General features: G+C 54.2%; 1 protein-coding gene across 6 annotated transcripts in view; it reads right to left on the bottom strand.

The window, feature by feature from the left end:
- Mcf2l (MCF.2 cell line derived transforming sequence like) overlaps positions 1-14,006 on the bottom strand; it is a 147,239-nt gene that overhangs the window by 55,460 nt on the left and 77,773 nt on the right. For all 6 annotated transcript variants that reach the window (XM_052162328.1, XM_052162322.1, XM_052162324.1 and 3 more), the window contains one exon: positions 2,791-2,874. In XM_052162328.1, coding sequence (XP_052018288.1) covers positions 2,791-2,874 — 84 coding nt within the window. The remainder of the gene's footprint in view (positions 1-2,790; positions 2,875-14,006) is intronic.

Genomic DNA, 14,006 nt, shown 5'->3' with positions numbered 1-14,006 from the left:
TCAAGAGCAGAGTCTGCCCCAGGCTGACTGAGGAGTCAGAAGCAGTGCCCGGAAGGTCTGAGAAGCTGCCCGGAACTCAGCCTTTAAGTGAAGAGGGTGTTTTAGGTCCTGGGACACTCCACAGGGCATGGGGTAGCCTCATTTTGGACAGAACTTCAGACCAGCTGTAATTCTGCCAGTAAAGCTGCCATGAGGGTCACGGGGCCCAAACACTGGCAAATGGAGGCACCAGCTTCAGGGAAGGTCATGCGGCCCCAGAAACTATGGGCTGGCAACATGGCTGCCCTGCCCGGTGCAGTGGGTAGCCTGAGGCCCCATCAGCCTTCCGTCTCTGCAGTCAGTGGGGGTGTTGGAGGAGCAGCCCTGCCCAGACTAGGGGGTCTCAGACATAAGGCGAATCTCTCTGATTAAAGCATTTGCAGGAGGATCGTGAGGAATGGCCACATCCTGGGTCAAGGGAAAGGCCTGGTCGGCAACTCCCATGAAGAATGTGGGTCGATGTGGCTGAGAACGAGTACTCTGCAGGCCCAATTCTCATCTATAGCAGAGGAGAGGGTAAAGTACGCAATCCGGGCACACTCGGCCCCGAAGTTCTTAGCTGACCATGATTTATCTTATAGTCCACTGTATCCACAGAACCCCTCACTGTGCAGTGGACAGGAGGGCAGGCCAGGGTTGGCTGTAAGTAAGAAGCTGTGCCTTCCAGAGGGGCAAGGAGAACAGGGGGTTGTCCACGGCACGGCTCAGGTGTGGTAAGAATGCAGATCCTTCGGTAAGGCACCAGGCGTTCAGGTGACTGCGGTGTGGGAACAGGAGGGTGGAGGCACCTGCTGAGGTGTCTCTGGCTGGCGTGTCTCCATTAACACTGACAGACACAGATGGCCCGGTCTGTAGAACAGTGCTGGACATAGAGTTTCACATACTCGACCACTGCAGAGCAGATGCGCACACACTTGGTCACGAAGACCAAACACCCCCATTTATCGTCTCACAGCTCCCCAACATGGCTCAGCAGGCCCTCCAGGCCTCAGAGGCTGAGGGCTGTCCGTGGGCCATTGTCTCACATGAGCTGGCACCTCTTCCGGGCCTCCTCTGGCCTACAGAGGAGTGTAGCTCCTCCGGGTTCTGCTGGACACCAGCAGGGGCTGCAGTCAACAAATGCTCATCCTCGCCCCTCATCTGTGTACCCCTGAACCTCTGCACCTCGACAGTTGGGCAGGGAATCTCAGACTCTCAGGCAAATTAAGCCAGTCTCCACAGTCTTAGCAGATGAGGCCAAAATTCAGTCAGGGACCTTAGTTGATGGAGATGTGGCCTTCACTTCATCTGCTAAGTAGCTTGGAGCTCCCAGGCTGGTGTGACTGTGGAGAGGGGAGCATGCAATGGGGCCCCCAGGATCTTACCATCAAGTACCCCAGGCCCCCATAAAGGAACATATGGACAGCTCATATTTAAGGTCAAGGCCAAGGACCCAAGGCTGGGCCTCCATTATCTAAGCCAGGAGCCTTGCTGCGGTGACAAGAAGGGAAAACTTGAGGGGAGGCAGACACTGTGGTTGTGTCTTTTTCACAAGTTTTTCTCTGAGCGGTGATTCTCACCCCTTCTCCTGTCCTCTCAGGGGCCTTGGGGAGACCTTTCCCAGTGGGATAGCCTCAGCAGCAGACTGTCCCGATAGGTTCTGCTTTCCTGCTTGTTGCTTCCTGAGCCTGTGATCTACTCCCCACAGGCTACAACAACCCTACTCCTGTCCAGCATCTCAAAGCTCCCAGGAATCTACGTGACTGGAACATGTTGTATCTTGACCACAGGCCTGGCCAATGAGGACCAGAAATGACCCCAAGGGGTGGGATGCTCCTGGAGTCACAGATATGTACAGTTTCCCCTTACATGGCTAAGTGATGGGGGTGAACCAAGCTTCCTAGAGGCAGATGCCTGAGCTGACCGGTTGACAAATAGCCACGTCTAGGTTCAGCACATGAGTGCTGTCACAAGGCTGGACACACACCACCTGCAGCACAAGGTGGGGCAGCCATGACCCTCAGCCTTCAGCCTGGTCAGGCTCAAGGCCGTTGCTTCTGAGGAAGATCTTGAGAAGGGACAAAAGCAGTACCAAGCGTGGTGCCCGGTGAGATATCCCACAGCCGTGATCACAGGAGGCACCAATGTGCCAGTGGGACTGGTATGCACCCACTCATGGAAGGGCCGAGTTCCCGGAATCCTAGGTTAGGAGCACCCAGCCCACCCGGGTCCAGATCCTGACAGGCCTGCAGCAGCCTGGGAGCCATGGCTGGGACTCGAGCGTCTAAGTCTTCTGTGCTGGAGTTTAATCTGGGAGGGTCTGCGCGGTATCAATAATCCAGCTGTAGCACACAGAGGGAGGCCTTGGGGAAGCAGTTAGCGCTAACCATCGGGCAGGTGGCCCTTGACTGAGTCCTGGTGGCTTTATAAAGAGAGACTTGAGGACACAGACACACATAAACATGTTTGAGCACACTCGTGTGATCCTTGCCTCTCACGGTATGATAACTTGCACCGCCTCAGATTTTGCCAGCAAGGTCACCTCAGACGCATCGCTCAGCCTCGGACCCTCAGCCACTCACCTGATCTGGGACACTGCTGCGTGGACAACGGAACAGTAATGAGGGTGCGGGACATGACCCTGCCACACCCTCCCCATGGCCAGGTGCATTTCAGAGGCAGTGAAGCAGTCACTGATGCAGAGTGGGGTGTAGCCCCCAGAGACCGGCCACGCCCTGGCTGTACCCCTCACCCCTGGCTTCCAGAACTCACCAGACAGGTAAGCAAAGCGCTTCTTCAGCTGCTCCTGGATGTCGGCGGCACAGAGCGGGACGATGTCCTGGTGCATGATTTCATCTGCAGGAAGAGCAGACATGCTGTCACTGGGAGGAGCCTGGCCTCACACCCACCACCCTCGGGGGCCTGGGAACGAGCTATAGACACCTAGGGAGCTGTGGTCACGTGGCTGGAAAAAGGCATTTCAGTTTCCAAAGAGCAGAGCAAGCCTTTGTGTCTCCTAGCGCAAACACTGAGTGATTCACCATCAAGTTTTAAAAATGTGTATAAGGGCCGGAGAAGGATAGAGGAAAGAAGGGAAGAAAGGGAGTATGGAGGGAGGAAGTGTGGAGGAGGGAGGGAGGGAGGGAAGGAGGGAGGGAGGGAGGGAGGGAGGGAGGGAGGGAGGGAGGGAGGGAGAGGCGCCAAGGGAGGAGGGCCGGACCTGACTCACAGGGAAGGTGCCTCCTCCTCCTCCTCCCTGCTTTGGCAGAGGTGTAGGCACCTCAGGGCCCTCACCTGCTGCCTATAGATGGCTTGCTGGCTGGCCTACAGAGGCATCTGCCATCATCACAGACCTAAAGCCACCACAAATCCCCAGCTATTCAGGGACCTGTGCCTGCCGTGATCCTACCACTCGCCTGGTGCCTGTGAGATAGGCACCAGCAACAGTTCTAAGGCCTGGCTGCATGCTGGTGGCCCTGCCCTGAGGCTCATCATAAGCTGTAGATTAACATGGGCACAGAGAGGCGGCATCCCAGCTAATCCCAAAATGGCGTTGACAGGAAAGAGCACTAGGACTCTCAGGGGGAAGTCAACCCACCAGATGAAATGTGATGGGCCTGACCACAAGTCAGGGCAGTGCTGATGGTGCTGGACACTCCGTGTCCATGAGACCCGTGACTCACGTTGATCACAAGTAGCTTCAAAGGAAGGTTCTGCCCTGAAGCCCCTGGCCACAAGAGGCCTGAGAAAGTGGGTCATGGTGACACTGTTAATGGAAGCTCCCATGGAGGGAGGCAGCGGATATCACCTGTACAGCTCTGACCTTAAATCCTGCTCGTTGGTGACCCAAATGCTTGTGATACCGAGTACATGTGGGCCCCACACTGTCATGGGACAAAGGGGTGCCAGGAATATCATGTCTGTCAGAACCTTGGGACGCACAGCAAGCAGTGCCACACAAGGAGAACACGGAACAACTACTTCCATTCATCACACTGTAAACCCCAGGCTGGTCTCACACAGCTCCGTCCAGCATCGTTCACACTTCGTGGCTATGCTGATACCTTTGTGGGAAGTACAAGGCCAGAAAATACCACCTAATAAGACTGATACGTTTTTAAATTCTGGGGAAATGGTTCAGAGCTTGCATATATATCACTGTGTGTGGGACTCTCGTGACTGGAGGCTCGTCCTTCTGCCCATCTCGCGGGCATTAGCTAGAGCAGAGGGTGGGCAGCCTGGGTGGCTGCTCTCCAACCCGCTTCTCACCTATGGAGAAGCACGTGGGAGCCGAGAGTCTTTCTGAATGTTTGAGAAATTCGGGGGCTACCAGGAAGCGTAGGCTGTCCATTTCTCTACAGCTGAGAATGGCCCGTACATGGTCCTCCAAAACCAGTGACAGGAGCTGGGCCCTGAGCAGGTCAAGGCTCCTGGGGCTTCACCACGACCCTGGGGACATCCACCAGAGGGCCATAGACCTACGTGTTTAAACTCTGGGCTGCACCTATTCCCAAGGAAATAAAATCACAGCATCATGGCCCTTGATGGAAACATTTCTAGAGAGTCCCCAGACTAGATTCCATGCTTTGGTAAATGTCATTGTCTTCCTGGGTCACACATTCTTAGGTGAACAGGCTCCAAAGGCTGTGAACTCCTCCTCCCTCACAGGCTCTGTTCATGCCTCGACCACCTGACAGAGCTGTTTCCACGGACAGGGACAAGTTGACACAAGGCTGAGTTCCACTTGGGGCTACCCAGGGGCCTCCTGGCTCACCTCTCCCGGGAACTGGCCTCAGAGTCTTCGTGAGTTCCTCAGACAGGAGGTATGGCCAGCCCGGGCTTCACCACAGCCACACCATGAGAGGAGCCAGTTTTGTGAGGCGTCCAACTGCCAGAGTTCCAATGACCCCCTGGAAGTCTTTCTATCTCTACCGGCGCAGGGCCTTGGCCCTCATCCCATGAGCTACCACAGGCCCCCGCCACCCATAGCTGCAGAGGAGTCCCTGGGATTCAGCTCCTTCAAGCTCATACAGACAAATATCTGGGCTGGGCCAACAGGTCAGTAGGTGAGGTACTTGCCTTGAAAACACAAGAAACAGAGTTCAATCTCCAGAACCCATATAAAAATAAGGCAGGAACGTTGCTGTGCCCTGCGATCCTAGCACTGGGAAGCAGAGGCAGACAGGTCATGGCCCTTACTGGCCTGCCAGGCTGATCTACGCGGCAAGTTCCAGGCTAATGAGAGACTGTTTCAAAACAAACAACCAAAAGAGGTTGACGGCACCTGAGGAACCCCAGCTGAGGTCCCCTGGTCACCACCGTTGTGTGGACAGATTCACACATACATGTACACACACCCAAACGTGCACACAAGATGAAATATTAAATAGTGTGTGTGTGTGCATGTATGCGTGTGCATGCCTAAATGAGTGATTGTGTGTGTGTGTGGTGCATGATCACTAGATGGTCTAGGGACACTCTAAGTGTCCACAAATGCTGCCTAGCTAACACTGGAGAGTTTGGTCTATACTGTCCCAGAGCTCAGCAGGCTGGTGGACTTTCTTCACTGAATTAAAATCTTCTTTCTGATGTTTCTGCAGCTGAAGAAACCTGGATGCGTGTGTGCTGGAGATGTAGGCTTGAGTGTGTGCCCTGATGCAGGCTTTCTCAGTCTCCTCGCCCAGGGTAAGAATAAGTTGTAGACCAGAGATAAAGAAAGTATAGGGAATTGTGTCGCTAAGACAGGTCCACAGGAGGCAGAGTCCCTGAGCAGGAAGCAGGTCACCCCCTCTTAGTGGTCAAAGGTTAGGGTAGGTCAGCTTTCACAGAGCTCCTCTGTGTGAGCACAAGGAGGCACAGACAATGCCCTACACTGAGGGACCCCAGCCATGACCCTGCCAGGGTCAGAGGGGCAGTTAGGAGGGGCTCCAGGATACAAGAGCTGTAGACAGCCTGAGTTCAACCCTTCCCAAGTTCACAGCACCATTTCTTCCTGAGCTCCCGTTTAAGATACTGGAAGTAAGGGAAGAGGGTGGAGTCTAAGCTCTGGGTGGGGTGCACTAGTGCAGTCTTTCTAGGGGAGAAGGGACCATCACCCCACACAAGATGAGGGAAGGCTGCCCATCTTAGTCCAGCTCAATTGGACTGAATCTCAAGGGGCCTTCAACCGCTGTCAGATCCTGGCCTGTTTGGAGTCCACACAGGCAGGGCCACTCTGCTCTCTAGGTGACTTTTGAATTAGATGGTAAAAAGTCTTGCTAACTCTACAGAATTAGATGGTAAAGTCCTCACAAATTAACTCAAGGCCTTGCTTCTCAGCTCAGTAGCTTCATCAGGGAAACAGGGTGAGATTCCTACGCAGCCTTTCCTGCCCTTCCTTCTACTCAAGGGGCATTCCGACCCCTAACTCTGCTACCCAAGGCCTGAGAAAGTGGCAGCGAACAAGAAGCAGAGACACCTTAGGGCAAGGTGGGTCAGAGACCTGGCACCGAGGAGGAGGTCGCCCTGTGTAGGGGAGGGGGGCTGCTGGGAAGTAGGGGGAGCTGTGGAGATGGATGGGAAAGCTGGCCCCTGCTTGGTGATGACTCCGACCGGGGTTCTGGCTTCCCTCAAGGGGACAGAGCAGAAGAAAGGGCTCCCCACGCTGGCCTCTGAGAGAGCAGGTCTTAGGGTCACGCAGTAAAGTCTGCTATTTGCTAATTATCTCCTGTTATTTAGAGCAGACAAAAGCCCATCCCCAAGTACTTTTGCTTACTATCAACCAAACATAATGCTTCTTTTCAAAGCTCAGGGTTAGAGGTCAAACGGGATGACATCAGCAGTCATCCAGCGGAAGATGAGCCCCGCCGTGTCCCTTGGAGAGCCTCTAACCACCGTGGTCATATTCATGGAGAGGGGGCACAAGGAAGGCAGTCAGGCAGCTAGCGGAATAAAATTCAAATTCTGCAAAGTGATGTTTGAAGCGACAGGCTTCAAGCCAGCTGCACCCCCAGGGTGGCAGGTCGGGGCAGAGAGTGACCTCATGGCCAGCACTGCGGTTCCATGCTGGGACTGAGGGTGGACCCACTACACAGGCTAAGAGCTACTGACAGAGTCCTTAACAGTTTTAAATCCCAGCGGGTTTATTATTATTAATTATTTTAAAAATATTTTACTTCCCCCCCACACACACAGCAATTGAAATCCCTTGCCACTAACCATCCTTGTGCCTTGATCTTAGAAAGTAAGTTCCCAAAAGTTTTAAATCAAGGCCCATCATGAAGCTGGAATGGAGGGGTGGACGGGGAAATGCCTTCAGGGCAAGAGGCTCCCCCTGGGAATCACCCAGCGCGGGCTAGAAGCCACCAATGCTCACACGCCGCAGGGCTTCTCACAACCACACGGTAACACACTCACAGACAGGCACAGAGGAAGACGTGCGTGTGGTTACAGCACCCAGGGTGTCCTCCCCGGCACCACCTCTTTCAGGTATGTTCAATACCAGCCTACAGTTTTCAAGTCAGTGTGTGGGAACCACTCCGGAGGCCATCAGTGCGAGGCGGGGAATCCACCTGCTCAGAATGAATATGTAGGCCATTTCCTCCAGGCGGGACATTGTGGTGGAAGGTCAGGGGTTAAACTCTCACCTTCCCAAGGGCTGTTCTGTAGCACAGGCAAACACTTGCCCAAGGACTCACACCCTGGAGTGTGGGTGTCACTATGCACGGTGGTTTCCAAGTTTGCAACCATTCCTTAAAGGAACACAGCACCCAGGAAGTTTGCTGGGCTCTCTGCTTAGCTCTCCTAGGAGACATTGTCCGTTCTTGAGTAGACGGCATGACAATGGAGCCAGCAGCAGTGACCAGTGCCGGCCTTGCTACATGAACATGGCAGCACGTGACCTCTGCTGCCAGCTCTCCATTGTAGCATCTCTAGGGTCAGGTTCATAGAATGTCACCTCTGCCTGTCCCACAGAACTCTCTGCCATGCTCAGAAAAGACAAACATTACAGGCCAAACCATACCACGCCAGCCATAAACGGAGATGCCTGAGAAGTCTTTGGGCGACCATATTTCCCAAACTCTCTGGCCTCAGAATTGGGGTACCTAAAAGCCACGTAAAGTGTTGGGGGCCAGTGCTGTTCAGGATAGCTCTTGCCGGCATGAAGTAGACAGGCCTTCTAGGACACACTGACATACTAATAAGCTACCACCAGGCCAGTTTAGAGAAAACCCAAGTATAAAGTCCACCCTTTCTCATCTACCAGGAAATCCATTGTTTATTCAAGTCTGCAGAGGCTCATTCCCACAGTGACAAACACAAGAGAACTGAGGGACACTTGAGCGTCAGTCAGTGTCCCAGGCAATTAAATTATGCTTTGGTTGGCTCATAGAGGAAACTGTTCACTGAGTTAGCAACAGCAGCGAGTGCTTTCTTGTTATTAATGAATTTAACCATCACGGCCGCTTAGGAGGAGGCAAGCCTACGTTTTGAATGAGTAAGACAACTTGCCTGAAGTCACGTGGTCATGCCCATGTGACTGCAGGGTCACGTGACCGCAGGTCAGTGTCAAGGAAGGGTGGACAGAGAAGCTGCCTGGCTTGAGGTTCCGAGGTGAAGCCCCAACTGCAGGGTTTAAAGGTGAAATCTAAGGGTGCCGTTTCTGATGCAGAGGGGGCAGGACAAGGGGCCTTGGAGGGAAGCAGCGCCTCGGTGCCTCTCCATGGCCTGTTCAGGGGCAACATCACAGCTTAGCTGCCTCAGCAGCCGATTCCCTCATCCCTGTGTCTTTGAGTCAATGGATGGAGAGAGCGCTTTACAATTGCGAAGGAAGTATGTGGCTATCCTGTACAGTTTGTATGTTTGGTCAGCTCCTTATCACAGGCAGGAAGGAGTGTCTAAGAACCAGGGCAGCTGTCTCCAAGCTCTGAAACTCAGCTGCAAAGACAAGCAGGAATGGCGTGCGGGGTTAGGGAAGAAGGTACGGGGATAGAGCATGCCCAGTGGGCCTACGATGTACGGTGGAGGATGGGGCATGGGGGCTGGGGTGGGGCTTCACTTCAGGTCTTGGCTGAGGAAGCCCGGAAGGCGGACGGTTGGGAGCAGCGTCTTGTCTTTCAGCCAGCACAGGCTCCACGTTGTTCTCATACAAAGCACAGTGTGAAGCTTGTTTTCGCCTGACACCCTCAGGAACCACGCTATCGTGATTTCATTCCGGGCCAGTCCTCCCCTTGGGACCCTGATTTCCTGAGACTGTCTGTGGGGCTGGCTGCTGACCTGAGACCAGGAGGAGCCATGTGTTCTGGATACGGGTTCTGGGTTTGGCCAGCTGGGGCTAAGTGACCTTGGTAGATTGCTTGACTCTCAGAGGCAGTCTCTAAAATGTCAGGACAAGCAAGGTTGCTCCCTTCAGAGTGACCTGCACATCTGGTGAGTGGTGGCCATTTAACCACTACCGACATGAACACCACCTCTGCCCTGGCCCATGCCCAGGTGTGTTGCCCAGGACCGGCCAGCTCTCCAGCACCGCCCAGCTCTCCAGCACCGCCCAGCTCTCCAGCACTGCCTTCTCTGCTGGTCTCTCCCAGGTGGTTTCTGGGTCTACATCGGTAGCCTTAGGAGGACGACACCCATGGCACTGCTCACACCTGTAGTTCAGGGCGACCCAAGTTTCCCGATGGATGGGAACATGGCCACAGCTGCCACCAGAGAGGAGGTGCCTTGGTCACATACGCCCCAGGCTCACTATGGTACATACTTGTCCTGGCTTATTTTATGTCAACTTAACACAGCTAGGATCATTTTTGGAAGATGATTCTAGCTTGTATATGTGGCCACCCTGGCCTGGTGGGCCCGAGTCCTATAAAACAGCAGGCGGAGCAAGCCCTGAGCACAAAGCCGGTTAACTGCACTCCTCCATGGCCTCTGCATCAGCTCCTGCCTCCAGGTCCCTGCCTGCCCTGGTGATGGGCTACAAAGGGGAAGAGGAACAAGTTTCCTTTCCTCCCCAAGTTGCTTTAGGTCATAATGCTTCACCACACAACAGAAACCCTAACTGAGATGATACCAGAGTGATCTAGGCAGAAATGGAAGAGCGGAGTCAGTCAGGAGTATAAAGATCAAGAAGACAGTTCTGATCATTTTAACAGCTTTCTCAGTATTTTGTTTCAACCAGCTTTGAATTCAGGAAGTATTGTTGGGTAGACTTGCCCTGGGGACTCTGCAACTGGCCACGCATGTGTGGGATGGGCCTTGTCCCCCAACGTGTGTCCCTGCTCCCTTTGGTCTCTGTAGGCCCTTCTATAACCAGTGATTATAGACGGGCCCTTGGTTGGGAATAACAGAGGATGCCTGGTGCTGAGAGGCAGGGAGGGAGAGGTCGGCCCTGAAACTGGACGCTGCCACTCCCATCGGTCTGAGCCCACACCAACTGCTGCTCTTTCAAGCTGTCACCAAGCCCCAAACACTGCACTTGCCCAATGTCCTGTGACAGTTGTGATAGCTGTCACACTGCCACTTCTGTCATGACTGGGTGAGGCTATGAGGAGCCCTCACACGCCCTGACCCTTCAGGGAAAGGAAGGCTTCTCTCTCTATGTGCAGCAAGCCACTTGGTAGATCACACTCACAGCCCAGGGGTGTGGCTTCCGTCCCCACCCAGAACTCCCACACGGTTTGGCTTGAAGTCACTTTCCAGCTGGTCCCTATAGATCCCGACTGTACCTTACCTCCCAGACCTCCCCCACAGCACACGTGTCCCCAGTGATGGCCTCCATCCTCACAGCCGCCACCCAACAATAGGGCAAGACTGTGGGCATGGCTCATCTTATGGCCAGATGTCATCTCTCCAGTGCCCACGGTACTATGGCCGATTTGAACTTTAGTTTGTGAATCTGATAACTCAGTTCCTATAGAGCCCGACGGTCAGGTCAGGTGGTGTAGCTAAGTGCTCATTCTAGAGACAGCCACTGGGATTCATCCTCCAACAACCTTGGCCTCATAGCATACGCTGCTTCCACTGACACAGAGGAGAAGCCAGGAGATAGAACAATACGCTGAGGTCTGACTCTGAAAACAAATGATATCCCATGGGAAACCAAGGCACTTATCAGCCAGCAGGCCGCGACTGAAGACAGAAGCTGCGGACACTCAATCCAGACCCAGTGATTCTGACTGGGGAAGGGAAGACTGCAAGGATGGAGGTGTACTGCCCTGTGGTGATACAGGGCTGGGGCCACGCAACCGGCGGGGGCTGTGCAGAGTGGAGGGGGTTTCCTTCACAACGCATTGGCTGTGTGTGTGCATCTGGAGGTGGAGTCAGTGAACCTGACCTCATTGAGAGACCAACGCCCTGCTGAAGTTGGCAAGGTGTGCCCTGAGCTAACCTTCAACAGCCAGAAGACAACCCAGGGCCAGGGAAGGCGCTGGAAAGTCGGTCACCATGGCTGGCCTGCCCAGCCTGCCCATGCTCATGCTTGGCTCCTGGCCTGTGGCCTGTGGTCTCTGGGAATACATAGAATGAAACTGTTTTCCTGATGCTCAGGCTGTGAAGACACTGTGGTGTCCTCCAAACCACCAGCAGCAGAACAGGCCTTCTGTCACCACTGATATCTGTCCTTGTTTTGTTAAGGAAAAATATTTCATTACAGTCAAGGGCTCATCAGGGGTCTGGGGCTCAGCCTGTGTTCATAGCGATGTCCCTGTTGTCTCTGAGCTTGGTGTGTCTGCTCAGGTGTGGTGGGCACGTGTGCGCAGCCAAGCTCAGTAGTCATAGCAGGATGTCAGAACAAGATGGAACCTCGGCCTCTTCCCACAGAGCTCATTCCAGGCAGGCGGGCTGTTCTTCACTAAGAAACACCTTGATCATCACTACAATGAAGTTTCTTTTAAAGTTAGTATTAACTAACTTTTAAAGTTTTTTTTTAATCTCTAGCAAATTTTTACTATAAATATTTGGCATCAAGCTCTTGCAATTCTCATTTTTAGTTTTAAGCGCATAAAGTGTCTGAGATGGTGCAGAAACGGCAGTGAAGCACAGGTCTGGGACACCTGCAGTTACTATGACAGGTCACAGCCTTGGGGGAGGGGCAAGGTGTGGGGGAGGGGCAGGTACCCGGCCCTTGCCCTTGCCCTCCCCAGCTTCCGTTACCTCCTCCACCTACCCTGAGGCCCAGTTTCCCAGAGGCGGTGGCTCAGGCTCAGGCTCAGGTGAGCTGGGTGAGCGGCCGTGACGGAGCCTTGCACATGGCAGAGACTGAGGGTCTGAGTTCCAGAGTGGAGCCTGTGGCACGCAGTCTTCTCCCTGTCCGATCCAGTCCACCCTTCTTCCCTGCAGCCCCCAGTCCTTTTGTCCCTCTGGCCTCTTAAAGCCCAAGTGGCCCCGATGGCAGCTGAGTACACATTCTGGCCCGCCCCACCCTGCTGGGGAGGGGGAGATGCCTCAGCTGCCTTGTCTCAGGACAGCTGGAGTCCGGGAGCCTGCTGAGGCTCTGATGACCACAGCGCCACTTCATCAGGAGAGGAACTCTGGACCCCTGACCTCCATGCCAGCCTACCCTGGGATCACTGGAGGATGGGGGATGAGTGATACCTGTTTCTGCTCACCTCTGTCACATGACCACGGAATGCATCTCCAGTTCAGACACAAATCATTAAATGCTGGGCACAGGCTGCGAACATCTCCGGAGAAGCACAGAGATTCTGGTGTGCACAGGCGCATCAGAGATAGCAGCCCCATAAGGGAGAGAGCAGCCTTTGACCCCACAGCCCACGCGTGGTTCTACTCACGGGGCAGACTCTAAGGGCACCCTCCACTTGGCATCTGCTGGGGACCCAGGGTGTCTACCCCAGCTTCGCTGAGGTGCATGGGCAAATAGACACCTTGGGTGGCTGAGTACAACCTGACGTCCACTCTTACCATGGGATTGTCTTCACCGTCACTCCATTGCGTCAGCTGTGTGTGTGTCTGTGTGGTAACTGGCCTTGCGGGACATTCTGTATAACTGAGACTTTGTATCCTTTAAACCACCAGCCCCAGCACTCCTCCAATTGTATTGTAGCCAGTGTAACCTGCACTCCTCCAACTGTATTGTAGCCAATGTAACCAGCCCTCCTCCCCAGCACCCACTCGGTACTCTCCTTTAGTCTGAAGAGCATAAACAGGCCTGACTCCATATTTGGGGGCCACTGTCTGACTGTGACGTTGGAGAAATTGGGGTGATTGCACCCACACTGAGGCATGGGTCCTCAGAGAGCATACCTTAGCCAAGCCTCTCTCTCCTGCACAGCATGGCTCACCTGCAAGACTCTGCTCTGTCAGTCACGCTGGGGGGTTACCAGAGGACTCTGCCCTCTCCTCTCTCTCCTTTCGGGAGGTGCAGTCTTTCAGGGTCCACACAGAAGGAGCGAGGGCACACAACGGTCAGCTCTCTGCCTGGTTTACTTCACTTCTCACAGGGCCCTCCAGCCCCTCCTGGCTGCTGAAGTGGCAGAACATCTTATGGCTAAATTGTATCCCCATCTATGATATACTTTGACTGCCACTGACGACACCAAGGCTGCCCTAACTCCCTTGGCTCTTGTGACATCTTAGTGAGCAGGGAATGCAGGTGTAGGCCTGTGGTGGTACAACTGGATCTCATAGTAGTTCTATTTTAGTGTGTTCTCTGTGAGGGTCATGCCTTCCCACCTCTCCACAAATCCTCTGTGGTGGCCTAGAAAGGGACAGCCACAAACACGGAGTCTAGGCGTCTGCTCATGATGTTCAGTGTCTGACCTTGGGACTTTGGTTTCATCCCCGCTGTGAACTCAGAAGGTCAGAGCAGCGGACACTGAGCCAGCCTGTAGGAGGGAGGGGGTGCATTCTAGGTGCCAGCCTTGCCCACCACACACAGCTGAACTGTGGCCCTGGCCAGTCTGCTCTTCCCTGTTGGCCTTCTCATACAAAATACAGATGAGAATTATTCTCACCTTGCGGGCTGGAGGCTACCATCTGGCGAGCACAGCCTGTAG

Source organism: Apodemus sylvaticus, chromosome 18 (assembly GCF_947179515.1).
Source record: "Apodemus sylvaticus chromosome 18, mApoSyl1.1, whole genome shotgun sequence".
NCBI lineage: Eukaryota > Metazoa > Chordata > Mammalia > Rodentia > Muridae > Apodemus > Apodemus sylvaticus.
This window is presented reverse-complemented; position numbering and strand designations above follow the sequence as displayed.